General features: G+C 42.4%; 1 protein-coding gene across 1 annotated transcript in view; it reads right to left on the bottom strand.

Moving 5' to 3' along the window:
* The window catches only part of LOC119161755 (T-cell leukemia homeobox protein 2), a 155,324-nt gene extending 138,228 nt beyond the window's left edge, over nucleotides 1-17,096 (bottom strand). Inside the window, exon 1 of the mRNA XM_075876229.1 lies at nucleotides 17,012-17,096. Within this exon, the coding sequence (XP_075732344.1) occupies nucleotides 17,012-17,095 (84 nt within the window). The 5' untranslated portion in view covers nucleotide 17,096. The remainder of the gene's footprint in view (nucleotides 1-17,011) is intronic.
* Nucleotides 17,097-21,923: the final 4,827 nt, after the last annotated feature.

A 21,923-nucleotide genomic window follows, 5' to 3' on the forward strand; every position in this document is an offset into this window, starting at 1 on the left:
AGCCGTCGCCGAGCCCGCCGGACTTCAGTGAAGGCGGCAGTACGCTCGCGACCATGTCGCTCACGCACGCATGGCTCTCTTTGCAGGTTATTTATTACTCAAAAACAAGTTATCGTTCTAACTGAATTTTTCTTGTTGTGCTGCCGCTCCCACTGAGGTGTTGTGAAATTCTGTGCTCTTTGTGATCGTATCTAGAAGTGTTACTTTCTGGTGATGTTGAAACAAATCCGGGCCCAACCACTCAGGAACTCCTTCAAAAAATTTTAGACAAACAAAATCAAATGGAGGCCAGGCTTGCTAATATTGAGGGCGAAATTCAATGTCTGGTGGACCAGTGTGGGAGGCTCCTTGGCCTCGAAGAAACCGTCCGCAACCTAGAGCGAACTATCCAGCACCAACAGCAAAGAATAACTACAATGGAAGATAAAGCCCGACAGAACAATTTGATTGTATTCGGTATTCCGGAAGCTGAGAACGAAATGCGAGAAGATATACAGGATAAGGTGCTAAAAAGCGTATTCACTAAACGTCTTGGTGTCACTGTGTCGTCCGTAGAGCGAATCCATAGACTTGGGCGAAAAAAGGCCGATAAAAACAGACCTATTATCATGAGGCGATATGACTACAACACAAAAATTGCGATATTCAACCAGTGTAAAAAATTGAAAGGATCAGAGATCAGTATATCCCATGATTACTCAGAGGAAACTCTTGAAAAACGGAGGTTACTTTGGCAATCAGCCAAAAAAGACAAGAAAGAGGGAGCGAAAGTCAAGCTTGTTCACGACAAGCTCGATATTAATGGTACAATGTACACGTGGGACAAGCAGTCGAATGCTCGGGCCAGCATTCGCAGTAATAATGGAACTGCTTCGCGGGATCGCGACTGACAGCAGGCGAGCAATGGAATCAAGCTACTAAACATAAACGCCCGAAGTGTCGTAAACAAGCTTGAAGAATTGGAGTGCGTATTGTTACAGCATGATCCACATTTAATTGCCGTAACTGAGACATGGTTAAACGATGACATTACGAATGACGAAGTATTTCCCAGTTCATACAGTGTAATCTGTAAAGATAGGGCAACGAGAAGGGGTGGTGTGGCATTGCTGATTAAAGGTTTCATCAAGTATGAGCAGTTACCCCTCTTTGATGACCATGAAAGTGTTTGCTGCAAGATATTTCTTGACGAAATAGCTGTAATAATTGGCGTTATTTATAGACCCCCGGAAAGCCCGGTTGAATTCATTCAAAAAATAGATGATCACTTAACAGCCCTAACTAGTACCAAAAGCCGGATAATTATGGTTGGGGATTTCAACTTGGCTGGAATAGATTGGCAGGCGCGCATTCCTGGGCCCTTAGAGAAGCCTCACGCGGAATGCATATTGGAAACTATGGCAACACACAGTCTTATTCAGGTAGTTGACAGCCCCACGCGAATACAAGGACAGTGCCAGAGTTTGCTGGACCTCGTATTTTTGTCAGAGGAAACGTTTCATTACACAGTCGAAATTGAGGAAGGGATCTCTCACCATAAGATTGTCGTGGCCACGGTTCAAATTGCGAATAAGGGCGTAGTAAAGAATCCGATCGTGAAGGTTTACAATTTCAAACGCGCTGATGGCACATCCATTCTTGATCTACTAGAAACTGCTCTTGATAAGATGCCCAGAGGAAATAACGTTCATGAACTTTGGGAATACTTTACACTTACTGTGAGTGAATGCTTATCTCGTTTTGTGCCAAAAAGAAAGAAATGCTTACAAAACAAACCCGTGGGTTAATCGACATACAATTCATTTGAAACGACGACTGCGCCGGGCACGACAAAAAAGACCGAGAAACCCCGCTGCCATCGCTACGCTTAGTACCGACGTGCGGAAAGAGTTAAAAACTGCTAAAAAGCATTTTGCTTCAACAACGTTGGCTGATTATTTGAAAAATTCACCTCAGAAGTTCTGGAGATACTTGGTTGGGTCAAAGCCGGCTACAACCAGTGTACTTTTAAATGGAAACATTTGCAGTGATCCAGTTTCAGTTGCTGAAGCTTTTAACAATTTCTTTAACAGTACATATACTAGCCCGACGGACATGGCCTCGATAAGTCAAGAACATGGTAGCCATTGGGAAGATGACATTGTTATCTCTAAGGAAGGTATAATTGAATTGCTTTTAAAATTAGATGTCAAGAAGTCTTCAGGGCCTGATAAAATACCGAACGAGTTTTTAAAGCGCTATTGCGAATGGGTTGCATTATTTTCAGCCAAAATTTTTGCCTCCTCATTGGAAACTGGTGTTGTACCGAGTGAATGGCTGCTAGCAAGGGTTGTGCCTGTGCCCAAAGTTGGAGACAAGCTGATAGTTGAAAACTATCGCCTCATTTCCATTACATGTACAGTGTGTAAACTTTTATAGCATATAATTGGTAAACATCTTGTTGCGTACTTTGAAAAGAACAACCTCTTTTACAACAAACAACATGGTTTTCGCCGACGCCTTTCAACTGTGACACAGTTATTTGAAACCGTTCATCACTTTGCTGCAGCTATGAATTTGAAAGAACAAATAGATGTTATTTCATTAGATTTATCAAAGGCTTTCGACAGGGTATGTCATGCGAAACTTCTAAATAAATTACATGGTTACGGTGTTAATTTACAAATAATTAGGTGGATTCAAGCTTACCTAACGAATCGTCAACATTTTGTGGAAATAGCCGGCGAACATTCATCTTTTTTGCCCATTCCTTCTGGTGTGCCGCAAGGGTCGGTTTTAGACCCAGTTTTGTTTCTGCTGTACATTAATGACATTGCAAGTGGTGTACATCCCAACGTTGAAGTGCGATTGTTTGCCGACGATTGTCTTTTGTTTACACGCGTCAAGACTGTCTCTGACCAAACTTGTTTAAATGATGCCTTAAACATTATTCACAATTGGTGTGCAAAATGGGATATGGAAATCAATCCTAAGAAGTCTGCCTGCATGACAGTCTCAAACAAGAAAACGCCTTTAATGTTTGACTATACAGTGAATACTAACCAAATCAAAAGATCCACCCAAATTAAATATCTTCGTATGACAATTACAGATACACTAAATTGGAATGCACATATTGACAATATCTGCGGATCAGCGGAGCGGAAACTTGAACTACTGAGACGTAAATTAAGAGGTGCTCCTCCTGAGGTTAAACTTCAGGCGTACAAAACTACTGTTCGGCCTACCTTAGAATACGCTAGTATGATCTGGGAACCGCATCACCAATATCAAATAGATAAACTAGAGCGTGTTCAGAGGCTAGCAGCACGATTTATTTTTTCCGTTTATGAGAGGAGGCAGTCAATAACAACCCTGCTCACTGAGGTTAAACTTCCTCAACTTGCCATTCGCCGAAAAATCACTCGACTAAAGTTTTTATATCAGCTTTACAACAATAAGCTCAATTTAAACCCTTCTCTCTATTTGCGTCCCCCAGGAAGAATCTCATCAAGAACCAATCACTCACACGTAATTATGCCCTACACACCGAGAATGGACACATTTAAGAACACTTTTCTTGTCAGAACGATTGTCGACTGGAACTGTCTTGCCGCCGATTTCTTGAGAATGTAGACACAGTTGAATCTTTTGTTGGTAAATTAAATTGTCATTGTATGATGTAGTTCCCACTCTGTAACAGCCCGACAGAGCTTACAGTATTGTGAATAAATAAATAAATAAATAAATAGACGCATGCCATGATGCTGCACATGCCTATTTTGTTCTACAAATTATCCACAACTATATGAAGGAAAAAGTTAAGCCTTACACGCATGTTACTTATGTTTCTGATGGTGCATGTAGTCACTTCAAAAACAAGTACCAGTGGTTCGAGTTATGTCAGAAAGATCATATATTAACAAAGTGGATTTTTTAGGCCACAGGACATGGCAAGAACTCTTGTGACGGCGTTGGTGGCCTACTAAAACATGAGGCTACGCTCTACAACCTCAGAGTGGCAAGCTCAGCTGTGATTATGTCAGCATCCCAAATGGTGGCGCAAATGAGCGCGAAGCTCAAGAATGTCAAGCTGCTGTGTGCAAATGCAGACGAGCTAGAAACATTTCGTCAGTTTATGAAGAGCCATTGGACATTGTTGCCACGTGTTCCAGGCATACGTTCTTGGCATGTTTGGCTAAGCACATCTGAGGGCACTGATCATGGTCGTGTTTTAGTAGCGTCTCGTACTGCTAAATGTGATCTGCAAAAGAGGCAGCCATTTTGAGCGCATCTCTTGTTTCAAGCAGTCACCACCAAAACACCAGTGAGGGTACTTCAAGCGCATACGCTTTTTCTAGTGAGACCCAACACTTGCGTTGGAACATTTTTATGTTTGAGTTTATCTGCAAATATAGACAGATGTTTTGCAACTGAGTTACAGTGTCGAAGATTTCCTCCATTAGAGCTGTGTTATCAGGAGCATAAATGCGCCTTCATGGGTACGTATTTGTCACAGTGCTAAAACAGCAATTCTTCACCAAATGCGGTCACGTTTACTCGCGTTTGAAGCTCATGGCCGCTTTTCCGTTCCGATTTCTAGATTTCTCAACTTAACAGCGCATTCTCGAAAAGCTCTAACTTGTACCACGAATATTGTCGCTAAAAACAAAATATTGCAACATATTTTTCCATACGACTGTATGATGGCCTTCGGTTGTCTATTTACGAGATTTTAAGAAAAATCGAAGAAGGGGTTTTTTTATTATTCAAATTTCAGTGCAGTACACTTTTGCCAATATGAGAATTTTGAGGCAATATATAAAAATTTACACTTGCCCTACGGCAGCAATAATTTAGGTACGTAATGAACACACTATATCCTTAAGACGCGTCAAGCTTGAAAGTGCTGCTTGCATTACTTTCGGAGAAAAAAAATGGGGAATACGTAATTTATTTTACCTGTCGCAAAATTAGACATTCTTAAAAGCTATTTTCTTACGGTCTACAAACTTGAAACCATATGAATTCATTCTTCATTAGACATGCGTTTCAGGTAAAAAATATCTTCCTTGAAACAAAAATATTTGTCTTTTTATAGCATCTGCAATTTTCGAAATTGACAGGTGACGAAATTGGTGCCTCCGTGTTGGTGAAGTTTGCTATTTTTTTTTCTCGTAAGTTATGCCGTTAATAAGAAAACGAAGTTGACTTTCGTGCTACCTGAAGAGAGGTGCACGAAATATAAAATACTCATTGTAATCTAAAATATCAACTTTTGACCCGTGTCGATCTCTCGAGAAATGACCCATTTATATATATATATATATATATATATATATATATATATATATATATATACTGAAGCAGTTTTTCTATTGGGAAGAGAAGAGACACAACTTAGCGGTATTTTGAACGGTTTCGACGGTTTTCGTCAGGGTTTGCGAAGAACTGCGATGGTATGCGAACATGCCGCATTGACATGGTGGTGCAGGAAGGAAACTGGAGAGAGCGACAAATTAGTGCTGTTTTACATGGGTGATATTTGCTGTGTCCAACAGTTCTCTTTGTCTCATTCGCTGGAGCAAGCAAAAAGGGGAGAGAGAAAGACTGAAGGCTGCGAGAGGCCTCCTTCAAAGTGCTGCACGGGTTTTTCTCTTTACTGTTCTTTGCTTGCTCCAGCGAATGATACGAAGAGAACTGTTCGACACAGCACATGTCACCCAAGTAAAACACCACTAATTTGTCGCTCTCTCCAGTTTCTTTCTTGCACCCCATCATGTCGATGCGGCATGTTCGCATGGCATCGCACTTGTTCGCAAACCCTGACGAAGACAGGTCCACCGGTCGACACCGTTGGGAATGAAATTAAGGCAACCGCTAAGTTGTGTTTCTTCTTTTCCCAATAGAAAAACTGCTTCAGTATATATATATATATATATATATATATATATATATATATATATATATATATATATATATATATATTTATATATATATATATATATATATATATATATATATATATATATATATATATATATATATATATATATATATATATATATATATATATATATATATATATATATATATATATATATATATATATATATATATATATATATATATATATATATATATATATATATATATATACGGTTTATATATATATATATATATCCAAAGGTAGGGAAGAAGCCAGTAGGAAATTATGGCATCGGTACTAGAAACGCCAGAGGAGAGCTACTAGTAGAATTCGCAGAATGCAATAATTTACGGATTTTAAATACCTTTTACCGAAAACGAGGAAACCGCAAGAGGACATGGAGGAGCCCTAATGGCGAAAATAAAAACGAAATAGACTTTATAATGAGTGCACACCCAGGCATCGTGCAGCATGTGAAAGTGGTTGGAAAGGTACGATGCAGAGACCATAGATTGGTACGGTCGCGAATTCACCTAGATTTGAGGAAGAAACGACACAGACTGATACGCAAGAAGCCAATCAATGAGCTAGCACTGAGAGGGAAAGTAGAGGAATTCAGAGTCTCGCTTCAGAACAGGTACTCGGCTCTTAGTGAGGAAACCAACCTTAGCATAGATACAATGAATGATAATCTGACGAGTATCATTACGGAGTGTGCAGTGGAAGTTGGAGGCAGGGTGGTTAGACAGGACACTGGCAAGCTTTCCCAGGAAACGAAGAATCTCATTAAGAAGCGTCAAATCATTAAAGTCTCAAGTACAACAGACAAAATAGAACTGGCAGAGCTTTCGAAGTTGATTAACAGGCGTAAGGTATCCGATGTAAGAAGGTATAACATGGAGAGGATAGAACACGCTCTGAAAAACGGAGCAAGTGTCAAAGCAGTGAAGAGGAAACTTGGAATAGGCAAAAATCGGATGTATGCACTAAGGGACAAAGAAGGCAAAATAACTACCAATATGGATAGGATAGTTAAAATAGCGGAGGAGTTTTACAGAGTACAGTAGCCGACACAACCACGACCTTAATACTATAAGAACTAGCAGTAACCCAGATGACACCCCACCAGTAATGATAGAAGAAGTCAGAAAAGCTTTGGAGAGCATGCAAAGAGGCAAAGCTGCTGGTGAGGATCAGGTAACATCAGATCTACTGAAAGATGGAGGACAGATTGTGTTAGAAAAACTAGCCACTCTGTTTACCAAGTGTCTCCTGATGGGAAGAGTACCAGAGTCTTGGAAGAACGCTAACATCATCTTAATACATAAGAAAGGAGATGACAAGGACTTGAAGAATTACAGGCCGATTAGCTTGCTCTCTGTAGTATACAAGCTATTTACAAAGGTAATTGCTAACAGAGTAAAGAAAACATTAGAATTCAATCAACCAAAGGAACAAGCAGGATTTCGAACAGGCTACTCAACAATCGACCACATTCATACTATCAATCAGGTATACATAGCCTACCAACCACTATACATAGCCTTCCACTACCAACCACTATACATAGCCTTCATAGATTACGAGAAGGCGTTTGATTCAGTAGAAATATCAGCCGTCATGCAGACAATGCGGAATCAGGGCGTCGATAAAGCATATATAAACATCCTGGAAGACATCTACAGGGGATCAACTGCTACCATAGGGCTTCATAGAGAAAGCAACAGAATACCAATCAAGAAGGGTGTAAGGCAGGGGAACACAATCTCCCCAATGCTATTTACCCCGTGCTTACAGGAGGTTTTCAGAAGCCTAGAATGGGAGCAGTTAGGGATAAGAGTTAATGGAGAGTACCTTAGTAACCTGCGCTTCGCCAATGACATTGCATTGCTGAGTAACTCAGGGGACGAATTGCAACTCATGATTACGGAGTTAGACAAGGAGAGCAGAAAGGTGGGTCTCAAAATGAATCTGCAGAAAACACAAGTAATGTACAATAACCTCGGAAAAGAGCAGCGCTTCGAGATAGGTAATAGTGCACTTCAAGTTGTAAAAGAATATGTCTACTTAGGGCAGGTAATAACTGCGGAGCCGAACCACGAGATTGAAGTGACTAGAAGAATAAGAATGGGGTGGAGCACATTTGGCTCGCACACTCAAATAATGACAGGTAGATTGCCTCTATCCCTCAAGAGGAAGGTATATAACAGCTGTATCTTGCCGGTACTTAGCTACGGAGCAGAAACCTGGAGACTTACAAAGAAAGTTCAGCTTAAATTGAGGACGACGCAGCGAGCAATGGAAAGAAAAATGGTAGGCGTAACCTTAAGAGACAAGAAGAGAGCAGAGTGGATTAGGGAACAAACGGGGGTTAAGGATATCATAGCTAAAATCAAGAAGAAGAACTGGACATGGGCCGGGCTTGTAGCGCATAGACAGGATAACCGCTGGTCGTTAAGGGTAACTGACTGGATTCTTAGAGAAGGCAAGCGGGTTAGGGGGAGACAGAAGGTGAGGTGGGCAGATGAGATTAAGAAGTTTGCGGGTATAAATTGGCAGCAGCAGGCGCAGGACCGGGTTAACTGGCGGAACATGGGAGAAGCCTTTGTCCTGCAGTGGACGTAGTCAGGCTGATGATATATATATATATATATATATATATATATATATATATATATATATTCATATATATATATATATATATATATATATATATATAGGCAGGCATGGTGTTTGAGTGGCCATAGCGTTGCATATAGTCCAGTAGATCCTCCGTGAGCTGTCACAACGTGGTTTATTTCGGCGTTTCGGCCTAGAGTCTGGCCTTCATCAGGATTAAAGATACAGTTTGTTGGTGCTCAGCTTTATACAATCTCAAATCAGAGGGCAAGGAAAGAAGAATAAAAAACAGAAAAGAAAAAAAGGAAAAAGAAAAAAAAGAAAAAGGAAAGAAAAAGAAGAAAAAAGAGAAAAATAATATATGGTGGACGCCCCTCGGGTGCCCCCCTTCCGCTCTTCCTTCCACTTCTCCCTTCATCTCTCTCCCCTCTCCCCTTCACCTTTCTGATGTCAGCGGTCTGTGTACGTTTCCGTTCACTAACCCATTCCTCCCTATCAGGCGGCCCCTCCTGGCACTGGCGGTTCGGTGTGGGGCAGAAAAGAGCTTTTCAGGAAGTCCTAAGCCTTTAACTACTCGGGGTCCCGTAAACAATTCGTCGTAGAAGGAGGGGTGCCGCGTATTGTGGCAGAGGCTGGTAAGCGGGCATTTTAGGAAGTTCTAAGCCTTTAACTACTCCGCGCCCTGTCAACATTTCGTCCTAAAAATAGGGGTGCCCCATATTGCGGTAGGCTGTGCAAGCGGGTGCAATGCGAATTCCTTGCCCGCTTCTAAATTACGCGTGTAGTGGGGCCTCCCGGCTGTGCAGAGGGTTGCTGTTGGGCATGTCGTGCATGGCACAATTGATTGGGTAGTAAAATAAAACAGAAAACAGACGACAGCTGCACTTAGGAAGTGTAGTTACACTTGGAATTGTTTTGGGTTGTCCAGTGCCCTTCACAGCTGCAGTGCCGTGAACTCAGTTACTATTTTCATTGTTGCCGTTATTGTTTTTTAATGCTTTAATTGCTGCAAGTGTACCAGGATTCTCATTTATTCCTCTACCGAGGGTGTTAAATCGGTGGATAAGGTATGACTCTCGTTGTTCACGTTCTCGATTTGATTTAAATGCCGTCTCTAAGAACGTTACTGATAGTTTGTCGAATGCATGGTCGAGAAGATTGAGGTGTTTTGATAGAGGTAGACTTCGGGCTGATTTCGCATGGGCTCTGTGATTATTGAAGTAAATCCTAAATGGTGTTTTTGTTTGTCCGATGTACTGCATACCACACACGTTGCATTCGAGTAGGTACACCACATTAGAGGAATCGCATGTTAGGATTCCTCGTATGTTAATCGAAAACTTGGATTGCGTGCTAGTGTCTTTGTCTGTTTCTCGCATCGCCTTACATACAAGACATCGTGGCTTTAAGCAAGGGCGGCATGAATTATTGGGGGTGATGTGTTAATTTGGGAGTGGACAAGGGTGTCTTTGAGGTTACGTGGTCGTCGGTAAACGACGCCGGGAGCGGATGGGAATGCGCGTTTCAGACGTTCACTTGGTTCCAGAATGTTGTAATGTCGTTTAACGATTTTGTTTACATTGGGGAAGTTTGTGCTGTAAGTGAAGCAAAGGTTTGTTCGTTGTGGGTCTTCTCGTGGTGGTCGCTTCATAAGTAAGTCTTGCCGCTTTAGTTTTCTCGCTTTTTGAACTGCGTCATTATTTACATGTGGGGGGTATTTTTGTTTCTCGAGCATAAGTTTTAGCCTCTGTGAGCTCGTGTCAAAGTCAGCGTCTCTAGAGCAGATTCACTTAAACCGGTGAGTCTGGCTGTATGGAATACTGTTTTTACAGTGGCGTGGGTGATCGCTTTGGTAATGAAGGCATTGTTGTCGATCCGTTGGTTTGCGATATAGGGTTGTAGAGAGCTTCTCTTCTGCTGTCGTTATGGTAACATCAAGAAAATTTACGGTAACTTGCGAGTATGTGTGTGTGAAGTGTATATTCGGATGTACAGCATTGTAAGTGTCGATAAAGCTGAGAAGTTCGTCCTCGCTGTGGGTCCAAATAAGAAAGATGTCTTCTATGTATCTCCTGTATAACATTGGTTTCAAGGAACTTTGTGCAAGAAATTCAGATTCTAGCTTTCCCATAAATATGTTGGCATAATTAGGTGCCATTTTGGTGCCCATAGCGGTTCGCTGATTTCTCGAAAATACTCTTGGTTAAACTCGAATGAATTTAATTCGAGGACCATCCTCGTCAAAGTTGCAATGACAGAGAAATCTGGGGTGTTAGATTGTCTATGGTTTGTGTACATGTTTTGTAATGCAGCTATGCCGTCATCGTGAGGAATATTTGTATATAATGAAGAGGCATCAAGAGTAACCAAGTACGAGTTTTTCGGCACACAGATACCCGCAATGTCTCGAAGAAAGTGTGTGGTGTCTTTTATGTACGACGCGAGGGTGCATGGAATGTGGCTTATTAGTTTGTCCACGTACCATGATATGGGTTCAGTTATTGTACCGATGCCTGATATGATTGGTTGACCTGGGTTACCGGGTTTATGAATTTTTGGGAGGATGTAGAAGCGACCTGGACGAGGGTATGTTGCTTGCATCAGTTTGTGGTCAGTGTTGGTTATCTTTTCTGCATCCAACACTTTCTTTAGTTCTGTTGATACGATGCGTTTGTATTCGTCTGTCGGATCACCTGGGAGGCGTTCGTAAAATCTTGAGTCGTCTAGTTGGCGGTGTGCTTCTTGTAAGTAGTTGGTTGTATTAAGGACTACAATTGCTCCTCCTTTGTCAGCGGGTTTTATTGTTATGTCTGTCCTAGATGCCAAATTTTTCATACTTATTTTTTCAGATTTGGTCAAGTTTTCTCGGTTTCCTTTCTGTCTGTGGTATTCGTGTACTATATCTTTCTGTACTGCGGTGATATAAAGGTCCAAGCACTTGTCTCGATTACTGTTCGGTGTCCAATCATTTGATTTACGACGGTGAATTGTTTCGTGGTTAGAAGGCCTGTCCAAGAAATATTCGCGCAACCTTAAGCTTCGAGCGAAGTTGTCGAGGTCTCGGAGCAAGTGGAATTCATCGAAAAATTTTGTGGTCGGGCAGAAGATTAGTCCCTTAGATAGCAGTTTTTCTTCGTCAGGTGACAAGCTCGTGTCCGATAAGTTTACAACCATAGTGTCACACGGTCTGTTCCTAGATGGGTGCTCGTTTGTACCATTAGTGATTTCCTGGGTGGTGTTGTTGTAATGATAAGGAACTATATCAGGGAACGCGGGTTTGGGCACATGGTCTCTTTTGAGTTTATTAATTTTTGTGGTCATGATGGCTTGGTATTTATTCTGCTCAAATTCTGTTAATCGCGTGATTTCTTTGTTCGATAATGTGTTGTGGCGGAGAATGGTGTTGGTCATAGCGACCAGTTTCTTTACCTGCTTATCACTGTGATTAAGAGAGATTTCTGTTAATTTAAGAGATGCCTCAAGGAGGACGTTTTTTCATGTTATTTGGTCGTGTTCATCTAGATTTGTAGCGGCTGGTGTGAGGGAGAGTGTCATACCCTTGGAGGCTATTCTAGCACGAAAGTACACTTGCAATGTTGATTTATGCATTTCATGTCTAATTCGTTTGTCAGCAAGTTTTCGTACTTTAAGGAAAGTGGCACTGCAACTGGGAAGCGATGAGCTGGACTTACAATTCAGAAGTCAATCTTCTTTTGGGTGCGGGGATGGCACTGATGAGGTGCGCAGGATGTAGTTATGTCCGGCAGGCCTTCGTCGTTGTGGGGAGGATTTCGGCGTTGGGCTCCCGGCGAACGTGTTCGTTGGCAGTTCCGGGGTCCGCAATAGGGGGACGCGGTTTCGTAGTTCGGCAGGCTTCCCTTTGAGGAGTGGTGTAGTGGTGCTGTCGTGTAGTGCTTTTGGTCTCGACATCCGCAATGGAGGGACGCGTGTTGGCTGTTCTGCAGTCTTCCCCCCCCCAGGAGTGGTGCGCTGTTGATGATGGTGAGGGGGTGCTTGTGGCTCGCGGGAGTCACAGTTTCGCTGATCGTCGGGAACTCATCTGTGGTGTTGGGTGGGTGTGGGGCTCCTGGTGTATGTTGATATGCAGAAGTCTTCTCGTGGTAGTCTTGTTGTGTTGAACGTATATTCACGGGAGCTGCTGGTTGAGTCGACCACCCCGTGGTAGCTTCGAAATCTCCACAACCGAGTGCTTTCTTGAGGGTTTCGGCAATCAAAGCGACACCCATAAAACTCGGATGAAGCCCATCCGCAGCAAGGAAGCGTCTTGGTGGCAACTGCTCGAATTGGTAGTCACTGTATGACACCTTGCTGTGTCTTCGACAGTAGGCCTTGACTGTCTCGTTGAATTGACGAGCGTCCCGGTTGAAGCGGTGCACGAATTGTTCGTTTGATTGTTCCAGGTGTAGGTTGAGGTACTGGGGCAGCACGCATGAAACAACGAGCCTTTCGAGTTCCTGGCGTGTCCGAAGCGTGTTGTTCACTAGGCGGCGAAGGCGGCGTAGCGATTCCTCTAGTCCGTACGACGCCAGCTCGCTCGTACCGACGTGAAAAACGATTGTGGTCGCAGATCGTGGTATGCCAGCAAGCTCTTTCTCGATGTCGAATGTGGAGGCTCCGCGGATGGAAAGGATTGCAGGTGTCGTCTTCTCATGTGGGTTGAAATGCCGATGTAAATACCTTGTTTGCGAGTTTCCGATGATGGCTGTATAGTCGGTGCATGTTTAGGGAAATTTCGTGAGACCGGCTCGTCTGGAGGTGCGCCTGTGGCCGGTCTTGTGTAGGCAGGCATGGTGGTTGAGTGGCCGTAGCGTTGCATATAGTCCAGTAGATCCTCCGTGAGCGGTCACAACAATTCCAAGTGTAACTACTCTTCCTAAGTGCAGCTGTCGTCTGTTTTCTGTTTTATTTTGCTACCCAATCAATTGTGCCGTGCACGACATGCCCAACAGCAACCCTGTGCACAGCCGGGAGGCCCCCACTACACGCGTAATTTAGAAGCCGGCAAGGGATTCGCATTGCGCCCGCTTGCACAGCCTTCGGCAATATGGGGAACCCCTATTTTTACGACGAAATGTTGACAGGGCGCGGAGTAGTTAAAGGCTTAGAACTTCCTAAAATGCCCGCTTACCAGCCTCTGCCACAATACGCGGCACCCCTCCTTCTACGACGAATTGTTTACGGGACCCCGAGTAGGTAAAGGCTTAGGACTTCCTGAAAAGCTCTTTTTTGCCCCACACCGAACCACCAGCGCCAGGAGGGGCCGTCTGATCGGGAGGAATGCGTTAGTGAACGGAAACATACACAGACCGCTGATATCAGAAAGGGGAAGGGAAGAGGTGGGAGAGAGATGATGGGGGAAGTGGAAGGAAGAGTGCAAGGGGTGCACCCGAGGGGCGTCCACCGTATATTATTTTTCTCTTTTCTCTTCTTTTCTTTCCTTTTTCTTTTTCTTTTTTTTTCTTTTTCTTTTTTTCTTTTCTGTCTTTTTTTTCCTCTTTCCTTGCCCTCTGATTTGAGATTGTATAAAGCTGAGCACCAACAAACTGTATCTTTAATCCTGATGAAGGCCAGACTCTAGGCCGAAACGTCGAAATAAACCACGTTGTGACCACTCACGGAGGATCTACTAGACTATATATATATATATATATATATATATATATATATATATATATATATATATATATATATATATATATATATATATATATATATATATATATATATGGTGGGGTGATATTCAATGGATCCGGTGGAAAATGCAGTATAAAAAGAGGTCGACAAACGTGCGAAAAAACACTAGTTTTACTAACGTTTCGGCAGGTGGGCCTGCCTTCGTCGGAGTGAAGGCAGGCCCACCTGCCGTTTGTCTTTTTATACTATATATATATATATATATATATATATATATATATATATATATATATAAAGGAAAGAAGTGTATACTTAAGGGCTCGTTTTTCTGTGTTTTTGCACAATATTATTGACATCTAACACACAATAATGCCAAGGAGAGTATAGGGGAAGATATTAGACCGAATTGTAATGTAAATCTGAAGAAAAGTGGATGAAAAGATAACTTGCCGTGGGCAGTATCCGAACCTGCAACCTTCGAACGACGCGTTCGATGCTCTACCACTGAGCTACCATGACAGCTATCCCCCCAGCCATTTTATTGGGTTTATATGCGAGTTAAACGTGGGAGTGTTTGTCAGTGCCACCAGTAGCCATGGCAGTGAGTGTGGCACACTCTCTTGAGCCTGTTTGGCGTCACGTAGCACGTGAACCTATTACGAGTGGGCAGCTGACCAATAGTCCCTCACATACAACCTAAAGGCACCAAGTCTGTCAGTACGAGACCCTCGTAAATGAATTAAGAAAAGAAGTGTATGGTTAAGGGCTAGTTTTTCTGTGTTTTTACACAATAATAATGACATCTAACACATGCCCACGGCAAGTTATCTTTTCTTTTCATCCACTTTTCTTCAGATTTACATTACAATTCGTTTTAATATCTTCCCCTATACTCTCCTTGGCATTATTCTCTGTTAAATGTCATATATATATATATATATATATATATATATATTCTAGTGTATATATATATATATATATATATATATATATATATATATATATATATATATATATATATATATATATATATATATATATATATATATATATATATATATATATACACTAGAAAAAAGAGAGCATGTCCGTCCCTGTCCCCCTGAGAAATAACAACTCAAGTGTTCATTCATTGCCCATACTACACATCGGTGCATTCGACGCTGTGGGCATAAAAGCTCGAACCCCGGCTCGGTTAGGCAGCAACGTCTGTCATTGTTTAAGCTTCAATACTCTTTCATCACCCCGATGCCCGTTTCATCCTTCAAGCATGACGTGTCACCCGCTTCCAGTTCGGGGTGCCCTTACAGAATACCGACGCATCAGCTGCTTCCTGCGCTTTTTAAAATATTATTACGTGGATGGGTGGCAAGCCAAATAAATGGCAATAAGCAGTGCATTTCACAGTTTGTGTAGTGCACTGTTTATTAAGAAAAAAAAATAGCTGTCAGTTGCCGATTCGAGAATGAAACCGCGTTTGCAAATCAGAGTTCATTACCAACTTGTATCAAAAATAAAAATTTGTAGGAGTCTCTCATGCGTTTGTCTCGGAGATTATTTTCCCACTATACTGAGGTGGTTCTATACAGCTTCTAAAAAGGGCACCATTTCGCCGAAACCAACTGAAGGACAAGAAGACAGCTTTGCCAAATAAAAATGAGGCAAGCGTCTGGAAGTATCCAGCTATTCTTCTTGTCATGTTAGGGTTCGAGAAATATGGAAGTAGTGATGTTGTGTAACTTGCCGGTAACAATTATGCGTGTAACTTCTTTGAGAATGAAGAAGTGATTTATAGATATGGTGCTGTTGCAGGAAAAAATAGGCGAACACCTGGATTCTTTATGTTTTGTTTCTTTAGGCCCATATTATTGGCACAACAGAGTGTGGACAAAACAGAATAGTTCTACCAGAACAAACAAACCATGTAGTTCATACCTCGTAGTGGGCGAAGAAGTGCTTCGACATGTATTTATGGAATTTGGCTAGTAATAGTCTAATCGGCAATCTTGCTGAGTAAGTATACCGGCATATACATACATATTTATCCGGTAGTACAATTTAGTTTATAGAATTTTCTTACGTGTGAAACAACTTTTCGCCTAATTTCCTTTATCTCTATTGCAGCTATTCCTGGTAGGCATAGTGAGTACTCGATACTACTCGAGAGTGGTAAATGTTTCTTAGACGCGACAACCACTTAACATACTGTAGTGCATTTACAAGCAATTTTGTCCCTATGACTGCTCTTATGCTTTTCGTCACCACTCTCAGCACACTGTGCCTCACTCATCGTCACCTCTCCTAAGTGACACGAAATCATGCGCATCATTCGATTCCCAGCTGCGGCGGCTGCATTTCCGATGGAGGCGGAAATGTTGTAGGCCCGTGCACTCAGATTTGGGTGCACGTTAAAGAACCCCAGGTGGTCAAAATTTCCGGAGACCTCCACTACGGCGTCTCTCATAATCAAATGATGGTTTTGGGACGTTAAACCCCACAAATCAATCAATCAATCATACGCATCAAATAGGACTGCAACAAAAAGTTGATGTTAATTCTCTCTTGGATGTTAAACTAACCATTAGCGTGGATCTGAGTGGTTCTATTTTATCCGCCATTAGTCTCTGATAGAGCAGGTGTGCTAGTTTTCATTTATTCGTGCCTTCAGGAGCACCAAAGAAGTCTTGCACAAAAAATGTTCAGATTTTTTTTTTCAAGAAGGTAAGCTCCTATAATTTTCGCTGATTATACTGAAGACTACCATGTGCCCAAGCAGTAAATTCTCACTGGGAACGATATTTTAGCGTCAAAAGACATGCTCGTACGCACCTGCCTCCGGCGGCGCTTGTTGGCGCGGTGGCGCGTCTCCGCGAAGGATGTCCTCGATGAGGAACGATTTCGCACCCATGGCATACGCCTGATTGGCCCGAGTGATTCTGGAACCGCTGCCGCTTTGAGGGACTCCTCGGTGGGCGTGGCTATAGGCGGTTCTCAGCTCGCCAATCACCGAGTGGAACCCCACCTCTTCTTTTTTCTTTCCAAGCCACCGCAAAACTCATTCGTTCGCGTCGACATTCTCGAGAATTTTCTCTTCCACGTGTCAAGCAGTTATGAATAAACTTTGGAGGTGATTACAGGAAACCGTCGCCCTGCTTTTGTATTCCGGTTCTAGAAGCCATGCGCGCCCTATTTGGTTGCCGTTTTCCACTTTGCAGTCGTCATAAGAACACCTTAATCGCAGCGTGTATATATATATATATATATATATATATTCTGGCTCTTTTTCGACTATAGTTGACCACGCTGAAGAAAAAGCGTGGAGGTATATGGGATTGTGAGAAGTAGTTATTGAGGAGATATAACTTGCAAAACAAATGTGTTGCCTAGAGTGCACTTCAAACTTTGAACAACCAAGTGAAACTGTGTCCCGCGAAATAATTTTCTTGATATAACTGGTTTTGGTAATAATCAGAAAAAACTTTTATCATTACACTATAGCACTATTTTTTATTGCCTATGATAGTGTACTCATTTTTGTTTTAATTATATTTGTTTATCGCTTTAAGGAATAGTTGCAATAGGCTGCATGTTTAAAGTTTTCTTATAAAAAGCAGTTTTTTTTCGCCAGCTATATATTTACACTTCTGTTTCATGAGTTTTTATCTTAAATATATAAAATGCATTGCGAGCAAACGAATAAAATATGTCGCTACAATATTGTGTCAAAGTTGAGAAAAACAGCATTTTGTGTCATATTGTCACTTAATTTTTGCCAAGTAGCGGTCAAATAAAACTATGGTTTTTTTATTTAGTTCAGTGTCAGCATTGCATAGTGTTTCAGTAAGATAAGCACGATGATTCAAAAGAGTATTTTTGTTTAAATGAGAAAAAAGATTTCCGTCTGAACAATCACAAGGTAGTAGTCACTCACCTACACTGCATCACGCCAGCCCGAGGTTCCAGCAGGGGCTTTTCTGCAGCGAGTATCGCATTTCATACAACTATTCCTGAATTAATTTAGTAATGCCGCTTTACGTATATATTGCCGAAATGGGGCAGTATTGCTTTATTTAAGGAACAGTATCTTCCCCATTGGACCATCCAATGGCAGGTTGCAGTGAACGGCTTCTTAATCCCAAGGGGCATAAGTAAAAATCAGTCGATTACCTGCAGCACAGTATTGAGGCGTTGTGTTTGGTTTCTGATGATTATTACACATGGTCACTAAAATAATTAACCAGATAACTAAAGTAAATGTCATCCAACCTGTTTTATGAAGTTTCAGGTAGAGGCCGATGCGCGATCACTTACCACTGGTGTGCGAGATGAAATGATGTATCCTAAACACGTTCGAGATGGTTCTGTTTCATCTGGAATGAATCTCCAGACTTCTGCGACACCATTCAGTTGCACCTGTAAAATATTCGTTGCGCATGAGTTTAATACTTTTGAGACACAATCGAGTTCAAGCGTGTGAACATCTTATATTTTGAAGAACGATTGAGTCCCACCTGTCTACTGCAGAACGAAACTTATGGCGAAAAAAGGTGGCTCTCTCTTCTGCAACACACAGTGGCCGCTAAGCAAAACGGCTGAATTCCACAAAGCCCACATGCACGCCGGATTACACCAGATTCATACAAAAAAGAAGGAACTGCAGGGGCAAATACCCTGAAGTCTGTCAACCGATTGATGCGACACCAAACAGAACCTTGCCTGCAGCATTTTTCATAACCTCACATAATCACTCCCCTATCACCTGTAATAAATCGTGGAAATTGTAAATGCTCCTGCATTATAGCCTAAACCATGGAACTCGATAAATCGTTTGATCGAGTTCATTTTCCCTATGCGCCTTATCGGTCAGAGTGGTTAAAAATCGCTTGCCTTTGCAGGCATTCCGCATGAATCATCATCGCGTATACAGTAAGAACGATGCTGATGCACGCGGCCTTCCGTTTTGCAACAGTTACAAATGCGTTGGATAATTCTGTAGCGCAGCGTTTTTACACCCATCGTGCGGCGACGGCCCACGTCGTGGATTGCCAAATCATACAAATGACTGCCGCAGGGCCTGAAAACGAATTTCGGCTGAACATCGACAGTCCTTTTTTGAACTACAGAAAGGCAGGCAGTCAGACATAGAAGTGCCAACACCTTCATTTCCACTCTAGAACAAATACAAAATCGAGCAGCAAGTGTCGGCTTCGGGGAATACGAAAGGATGGAACAGCAAGCTGCAATGAAAAGTGAGCTCGGGTTGAGAACGTTGTCTGTCTGCCGACCAAAGATAGGATAAAATTTTATCACGGATCTCGTTACGCAAAAACTTCAGTGTCAATTTCGGTGGTCGGGAGCAAAAAATCAGCGTTGTTCATGAAAGGTAATTTTAAATAGATACAATTAAAAGAAAAATAAAAACATTCGGTTCTAAGACGCATCAAATTCAAGACCTGTTCGCGGTAAGCAGGTGGTCTACCAGAGACTTGTACGCATTGTAACCGTATAGTTGAACCTATTTTGGTAAAATGTCCTATATGCAAGAGATTGTCGCGTAGTGCCAGGAGGCTCTAAACACTCGTAATACTTTGTCGCTTAAGCATAGCACCACACCAGGCACCAAAGCATGTGAATTAAGCATCAAGCGGGTGGTTTAAAGGTCCCCTAAACAGACCATGTAAGTTTAAAAAAAAGGTAAAGTGACGAACGCGTTATTCTCTCTTCGCGTGTCTCGCCTTTCTGGAGGACTTCGTTCCTCCAGAAATTACGTTAACGTGGTATCAAATATATATAAATACTTTCTATTTGTAACGAGAATACTATATATAAAGTTTACCATACCAAAATTATGGCATCATAATGAGGGATGCCATAGTAGAGGGCTCCGAAAAGTTCGAGCACCTGATGCCCTTTAACACGTGATACATACAACACAGTAAAGAGGCCTCCACAGTTATGCCTCCACCAAAATGCGACCGCCGTGGCCATGGGGGAAGCAATGAAGTTCGGCTCGGCAGCCGAGCCCACTGAACTGCTCTGGCTGACACGTTTACGCGTTCCCTTTTTGGCGGCGTGGTTGAAGTGACCGCTGAGGAGCCAGGTGAGACTATAGCGACTAAGAAGGCTGTGGGAACGGAGCCCGATTACTCTATCGCGATTTACTAGAGATCTTTATTATCTTTCCTGGTAATGAAGCTTTGGAAAAAGTTTCATATAGAAACAGGACAAACCGCTAGAGGTGCCCTCGCCCACGCCGGTGTAAAGTAACGGTGCATGCTAACTTTAGGTAGCAAAGTAGTGCAATTGTTTTCCAGTGCTGCTAGCAACCACGCACTGCAGAGAAACTGATGCACTGGCTGCACCACCGAAAGTGGTAGCCGTCCACCACGAATCTATCAAGTTACCATCATGCGCTGTGTAGCGGAGTAGCTAGAAACTGGTACATTTATTTGCTTTAGATTCATGTCCTTAAACTACGTTTGCACAGTATTTGCGTGAATCCAGCACCATTTTCTGAATGTATTCTGAAATAATCAATGCTGTAGGCTTAGTTGGGCGCTCCTTGAATTTCGAAGTACCTATATTTTGTTTTTGTGACTTGTTGCTTGTCTTCTATAGCTGGAGCCACTTGACCATGCGGCAGCAGCGATGCATGCTATTAGGCACTACGCTACGCCTTTGCTTAACCAGACAAACTAAAAAGTTTTTGAACATTCTTGGCATAGTCCCGAAAGCAGGTGTTTCTTCTTGCTTGGTCGGTCTTTGACACGCCAGGCACGTCGACTGGCGATCGATGACACGCTTGTTGATTGGCCACAGGCTTAAGATAGTTGCCTGAAAAAGCAGAGCGAGGCTCCGCCGCGTAACTGTGGTTGCTAATCAGGAAAGATGGCGGACATATACTCTGCTAAAGTATAAGTCTACCCGATGCTCCGCTTGGGCATGCAGCGCTGCCCAGTGGCTCCGCTTGCAGCGCACAAAGCTTTCCCATAGAGTTACGGCAGAGTTTCATGACCAGTAAATTTATTGAAGGACTCTGGTTTTACTCTTGACTACGCCGTTTTTAGAAGCAAAGCTCCTTAAGGCGTCACCCGATCGTACTCTGTAGAAACCACCTCTCTCGGGTATGTGCCACACCGGTGTATAGTTCTTGGAATATCCACCAGTTGGTGGTACGTGTATAAAATCGATAAATATAAACCACGCGCACCAGCCGATCCAATGGACACAGTCGAATAATTCCATCCATCCATCCATCCATCCATCCATCCATCCATTCATCCATCCATCCATCCATCCATCCATCCATCCATCCATCCATCCATCCATCCATCCATCCATCCAATATACGATAAAAAGATGGTTCTTAGAATATCCGCTAGAAGGCGGTGCTTGTCGGTTGGTGCTAGGGAGGTATTCAGCTACTTGTACATGAAGAATGTCGATACAAACTGGAGGAAGCGAACCAGAAAATTGACTGTTAAATACTTAGAAAACAGCAGAGCGCAAAACCAAAAAGACTTATTGGTTAAGAAGAAGGTTAAGGAAGCTGAGACCGATATGTGGAGAATTGGCGTGATTAAGAAGTCCGCACTGGAGATCTGTCGAACTTTTAAGCAGGAAATGACCAAGGAAAGGGTCTATGAAAATACAGGTAGTTCTCTACTGTTTGAGGCCAAGACGGGAATATTGCGAACCAAGACATATTGGGCCAAATACGAAGGGGTAGACACGGAATACA

This window comes from Rhipicephalus microplus, chromosome X (assembly GCF_043290135.1).
Source record: "Rhipicephalus microplus isolate Deutch F79 chromosome X, USDA_Rmic, whole genome shotgun sequence".
In the NCBI taxonomy this organism is placed as follows: domain Eukaryota; kingdom Metazoa; phylum Arthropoda; class Arachnida; order Ixodida; family Ixodidae; genus Rhipicephalus; species Rhipicephalus microplus.